At 46.4% G+C, this 6,261-nt stretch overlaps 1 protein-coding gene across 5 annotated transcripts in view; it reads left to right on the top strand.

Moving 5' to 3' along the window:
• tbc1d1 (TBC1 (tre-2/USP6, BUB2, cdc16) domain family, member 1) overlaps positions 1-5,969 on the top strand; it is a 39,842-nt gene extending 33,873 nt beyond the window's left edge. For all 5 annotated transcript variants that reach the window (XM_053619625.1, XM_053619626.1, XM_053619627.1 and 2 more), the window contains 5 exons: positions 1-179; positions 700-859; positions 2,651-2,820; positions 3,091-3,267; positions 3,694-5,969. The exon at positions 1-179 is cut by the window's left edge and continues 66 nt beyond it. In XM_053619625.1, coding sequence (XP_053475600.1) covers positions 1-179; positions 700-859; positions 2,651-2,820; positions 3,091-3,267; positions 3,694-3,876 — 869 coding nt within the window. In that variant the 3' untranslated portion in view covers positions 3,877-5,969. The remainder of the gene's footprint in view (positions 180-699; positions 860-2,650; positions 2,821-3,090; positions 3,268-3,693) is intronic.
• The last annotated feature ends 292 nt before the right edge of the window (positions 5,970-6,261 follow it).

The following is a 6,261-nucleotide window of genomic DNA, read 5'->3' as shown; positions in this document are numbered from 1 at the left end:
ACCTGCTGAAGGCCTACTCTCTGCTGGACCCGGAGGTGGGCTACTGCCAGGGGCTGAGCTTCGTGGCGGGAGTGCTGCTGCTGCACATGAGCGAGGAGGAAGCCTTCCACATGCTCAAGTTCCTCATGTACGACATGGGACTGCGCAAACAGTACAGACCCGACATGATCATCCTGCAGGTAACCTGTCCGTCCTCACGCTGTCCGTCCGTCCTCACCCTCACCTGTCCGTCTGTCTTCACGCTCTCCATCCTCACCTGTCCGTCTGTCCTCACGCTGTCCATCCTCACCTGTCCGTCTGTCTTCACACTGTCCGTCCTCACCTGTCTGTCTGTCCTCACCCTTTGTACGAAATCAAAAAATTCATCACAGTGTGGTTTCATAACGTATTTTATGTACCCTAACCCTCTCTGTCTCCCTTTCCATATGTTTCTCTTCATGTCTCTCTCTCTCTCCCTTTATCTGTATGTGTCTCTCTTTCTTTCTCTGTCTCTGTATCTCTTTTTGTCTCTGTCTTTCTTTTTTTTCTGCATCTGCCTCTCTCTTTCTCTGTGTGTCTCTCTTACTTTATCTCTCTGTCTCTCTCTGTCTCTCCCTTTATCTGTTCCCCTCTGTCTCTGTGTACGTCTCTCTTTCTTACTCTGTGTGTGTGTGTGTGTGTGTGTGTGTGTGTGTGTGTGTGTGTGTGTGTCTCTCTCAGATCCAGATGTATCAGCTATCCCGGCTGCTGCACGACTATCACAGAGAGCTGTACAGTCACCTGGAGCAGCACGAGATCGGACCGAGTCTGTACGCTGCACCGTGGTTCCTCACCGCCTTCGCCTCACACTTCCCTCTGGGTTTCGTGGCCAGAGTCTTTGGTATACACACACACACACACACCCCTCAGCGTCGGTCACACAGTCATGGCGTTATTAATGATTTCCAAGTCTTAAATATAAATTTTCAGCGTTTAGCATTTACACAGAGGTCATGATGTGAGGGTGATGCGGGTGATAGAACTTTCCAGAGAAAATACCCGGATCACTTTGTAAAGACTCGCCCGCATGCCGTGAAGCGAAGGATAACCGAACGTATGGGAGAATGTACGTTTGCGGAATGATTTATCTTGATTTACGTTTAAGCCTTCTTAAACAAATAGTTCAGAATGTTTGCTACCGTCAAAACATTAGGGGGCGGAGAACAAGGGGGCGGAGCTTGGCGCCGAACGTACAACCTTCAGCTACACGCCGACGACTTGCTTTTATTTAGAAACAAAATGGCTGCCGAGCTCGGCACGTGTGTAACCCGATCTCACGCTGCTCTGACCAGGAAGCAGCCGTGGAGTGCTGCCCGGTTATAAAGAACCATCTGCCATTCAGCGCTGGTATTTTTCTAGAGAAGATGATGTAGCAGGTGATTACATCAATGCAGATATAGCTTTCATTACCGTGGAAAAGCACCAACACCACACACACACACACACACACACACAGTGTTTATGTTCCCTGAAAGAGTTAGAGTGAAGTAAATTGCAATTTGATAGAAACGTGTTAGAAAACTGCTGATGTTGGCGTAATTAACACTTAATGTGTGTAATTACACAGCAGCTTTTATCCTTTTATCATGTATATATTATTCCGGAGCGTAATTCAGGCGTGTACCGTTTTTACTTGCTGATTGTTTCACCTGACACCTGATTATTGAGACGTACGCGTCTGTAATCAGAGTAATTATAGCACAGTTTATTCCACCAAGAATAACCATGAGTCATAAAGCTTTACAAATACAGATAATAAGATTTACAGGAGCTGGGTTTGTGGTTCCTGTCTCTTTTCTTTCTCTCTGTGTGTGTGAGAATGTGTCTCTCTCTCTGTCTCTGTCTATTTCTTTGTGTCGCATTCTGTGTCTCTCATTCTGTCTCGCTTTCTTTTTGTGTGCGTCTCCGTATCTGTCTGTATTGCTTTCTTTCTTTCTTTCTCACGGTCTCTCTCTCTCTTTGTATGCGTCTCTGTCTGTATCTGTGTCTCTCTCTTTTTTTCTGTGTGTTTCTCTGTATCCGTGTTTCTCTCTCTGTCTCTTTATCTTTCTTTTTCTGTGTGTGTGTGTGTGTCTCGGTCTCTGAGACTCTTCATGCAGGTGTCAATTGTCCATTAAAATCAGTCACTGATGCCTATACAGTGTTGTTTAATCACAAACTCACATCTGTGTGTGTGTGTGTGTGTGTGTGTGTGTGTGTGTGTGAGTGAGAGATACTGAACACACCTCCCTCATTTGTACCAAGACATCATTTTATGCACTTAGATAAGAGTTCACACACACACACACACACACATTCTTTCTCACTCAGTTTACATCTTCGTAGTTTAACACCAGAGTCGATGAGATGATAAAATAAAGCGATGTCTTGCTGTACACAGATTTACACAGATCTCCTCCTGCTTGAGTTCTTCATCCACGCTAACGTTGCTAACAAGCGATGGAAGCTTATAGCCTCCAGTTTAGCGTAAAGTCCGAATCACCACACGCTCACCTGCAGTTGATTTTAACACACAGGACACAGTGTATATATATATATATATATATATATATATATATATATATATATATATATATATATATATATATATATATATATAAAAACTTGACTGTGTTTGTGTGTGTGTTTTCAGACATGCTGTTCCTGCAGGGGTCAGAGGTCATCTTCAAGGTGGCGCTAAGTCTTCTGGGAAGCCACAAGCCGCTGATTCTTCAACACGACAATCTGGAGTCCATAGTGGACTTCATTAAGAGCACGCTGCCCAACCTGGGACTGGTGCAGATGGAGAAAACCATCAACCAGGTACACGTGTGTGAGTGTGTGTGAATCTAACAAAGCCACCTCACAGTATGGAATGGAAATTGAGATGGGGTTTTGTCAGGTAAGCTGTAGAGTATTAGCTCATAAGAGATGGTCAGGGGTGGGGCATCTGCATTTGCTTTCTGTGGGCGTGGCAATAAATCTTGAAGCTCCGCCTACGTGTCAGAAGCCGATTTCTGCAATGTGCAGAATTGGTAATGAAGGACGCTAGAAGTGACTGTAGTGTGTGTGTGTGTGTGTGTGAGCGTGCAGGTGTTCGAGATGGACATCAGTAAGCAGCTGCAGGCGTACGAGGTGGAGTACCACGTGCTCCAGGACGAGCTCCTCGACGGCCCGTCCACTCTCAGCCAATCACAGCGCGCCGCTCAGCTGGAGAAGACCAACGGCAGCCTGCGCCAGCAAAACCTTGACCTGCTGGAGGAAGTACAGGTAACTGATCACCTGAGTCGTAACCTCCTCCTCCTCCACACTCTCTCTCTCTCTGTGTGTGTGTGTGTGTGTGTGTGTGTGTCTCTCTCTCTGTCTGTCTGTCTCTCTCTCTCTCTCTCTCTCTCTGTGTGTGTCTCTCTCTCTCTGTCTGTCTCTCTTTCTCTCTCTCTCTCTGTGTGTGTGTGTGTGTCTCTCTCTCTCTCTCTCTCTCTCTCTCTCTCTCTCTCTCTCTGTGTGTGTGTCTCTTTCTCTGTGTGTGTGTCTCTCTCTCTCTCTCTCTCTCTTTGTCTTTCTTTCTCTGTCAGTTTTTTTTAATGCATTTTTAAATACATGTGTGGATCTACACAAAAACATTTTATGAAGAGCTGATACCCTCTCTTTCTCTCTCTCTCTCTCTCTCTCTCTCTCTCTCTCTCTCTCTCACAGGTGGCCCACGCGAGGATCCGTTTCCTGGAGTCGCGTGTGGAAGGCTTGGTGAAGAGCGAGGCGTCGCTGTGTGTGGAGCTCACGTCCCTGCAGCAGGAGCACTCGGAGCTGCAGCACACCGTCACCCAGCTCCAGACTCTGCTCGCCAGCCACGGCATCCAGTACACCTCAGCTCCGCCCTAATCCCCGCCCTCGTCCACTCCTTCATCTCCTCAGGAGAAATGACGACTCGTGGCCTCCAGGCTGGTGGGCGGAGCCTCGTTCCGATATCTTAGCGTAAGGTTTAATGCGCCTTTAATCCCCTGGGACGAGAGGAAGAGGATACAGACTCATGAGTATAGAGCGTGTATGTCTCTCTCACTCGCTCTCTGTCTCTCTCTCTCTTGCTCTCTCTCTCTGTCTCTCTGTCTCTCTCTCTCTCTCTGTCTCTCTCTCTCTGTCTCTCTGTCTCTCTCTCTCTCTCTCTCTGTCTCTCTCTCTCTCTCTCTCTCTCTCTCCCCACTCACAGGGAAGTTTAAGTGCCTAAAGGTCAAAGGTCACTGACTTTTGGATCTGCAGACCCTTGTTTTTTTTTTTAAAGGCATAACAATGACACACCAGCACTGATGGGCTCTGCGCCGCGCTCCGAACAATCGCACACTGTGTGTGTGTGTGTGTGTATAAAGTATTTGCACCCTTTGTCTTGTGTGTTCACTCCCTGTAAAGGCACTGCTGTATGCTGTTTAGCGTCGATAAACAAACAAAAAAACCAAACAAACGAGTGAGATGTGCACACGCTCATGACTTTTCTTTTCTTTTCAATCACCGTGATCTCCAGACATGAAAGTGTTGGGTCTTTTGTTTTTTTGTCATCATAATTACTCTCATTATAGCGCGTCTCTGTCTAGACACGGATCCCACGTGGGTGTTCAGGTTCAGATGAAACCGCCCAGCCCTTCAGATACACGAGTCCACCTGCATAACAATACCCACAATGCACCTCAGTCAGACACACCAAAACCGTCTGCGGATCCAGACCGCGGTATTCCCAGATGAGTCGCGGCGTCTCTTTGCTCTACATTCAGACGATGAGCAGAACAGTGCCACGTGGTCACGGGCCATACGTGGTGTCCGGCTCTCGAGTCGGACATCGTTCTAATACGTTTCTATAGCAGTGTAGTGTATCGTGATGAATAAATCCTGACTATCCTGTGATAATAATTCCCCCAGCACTACACTGTTTATTAAAGGGGCGGTCTGGACTTTTTTTTTCTCTTTTTTTAACGATTCATCTGTAGCAGCTGCGACAAAAAGCCACACCCACCTACAACTTTTTAACCAACCATGTTCTCACTGTGTTGGTTTTTTTTTTTTAGGAAAAGAGGCAGCTGTGTGAGCAAATAGGTTCCAGAACCAAGGCTAATTTCAGGGCCAGAAAAAAAAATTCTTCAAGCCACTCCCACCTACGATTTTAACCTACTATGTTCTCATGTTTTTGTTTTTGAGGAAAAGAGGCAGTTGTGTGAGCAACCGATGGATAATTTCAGGGCCAGAAAATAATCTAAAATTCCTCTTTAGCACCTGCGACGACGACAAAAAATCGAACAAGCCACGCCCACTGTAAATCTACAATTTTAATCTACAATGTTCTCATGAAACGAGGCAGCTGTGTGAGCAAATATGTTCAGATGAAGAAGCAGGGTTCATTTCAGGGCCAGGGGAAAAAAAAAAAAAAGCAGTGTTCCTCTTTAGCAGCTGCGACAAAAAAATGAATAAATAAATAGTTCAAGCCACACCCACCTACGATTTTGAACCTACAAATTTCTCACGTGCTGGTGTTTTTGTGTTTCTTTCTTTTCTTCGAGAAAGAGAGGCAGCTGCGTGAGCGCTGCTTTGTTCAGACTGAGAGGCGGGGCTAATTTCCGGGCCAGAAAAATGCTAATTGAGCCGAAGCAGCATTTCGATCTGTATAAAGTCAAGAAATGTTCGGAAACGGGACGGACTTCGTCCCCTCCTCTGTAGTGGAGTGCAGTGGGACGTGAGGACCCTTAAAATATCGCACGCGTAACGTTAGAACAAACAACGCTAGGTTCTGACCTTCAGCGTGAAAGCAACTTTACCTTGCGCCACACACACACGTGGTGCTAAAGTGGCTAACAGTCAATGAACGCCAGCGGACACCGGTTAGCATCGTATCGTTTGGTTATTGCGTCATGTCTGGATCAAGTTTTTTTTTCTGTGTGTATAAATTTGTCAACACTGAATGAACCAAAGACATTAAAGCAATGTTGAACGCTGTCGAATGTGTCGTGTGTGTGTGTGGGGGGGGGTTTAGAGAGAAAGGGAGAGAGTTGTGCAAGGCGAACTGTTCTGACAGACGCTCATGGAGGATTAGTCGGTAGTATGGACGACGGCGGAGCAAACAAACGACCTGAGAAGAAACGAAGACCAAAGAAAAGTAAATCTCCTCTGGACAACATTCTGCGCTCCCGGGTATGTTCTTCTGGAACGTTCCAGTGTGTGTGTGTGTGTGTGTGTGTGTGTGTGCACGACGTCATTTCTAAAGTTTGTCCTTCACCATGATGAGAA

The sequence above is a fragment of the Ictalurus furcatus genome, chromosome 29 (assembly GCF_023375685.1).
Source record: "Ictalurus furcatus strain D&B chromosome 29, Billie_1.0, whole genome shotgun sequence".
In the NCBI taxonomy this organism is placed as follows: Eukaryota; Metazoa; Chordata; class Actinopteri; order Siluriformes; family Ictaluridae; genus Ictalurus; species Ictalurus furcatus.
The sequence above is the reverse complement of the archived record's forward strand: the minus strand, read 5'-3'. Positions and strand labels throughout refer to the sequence as shown.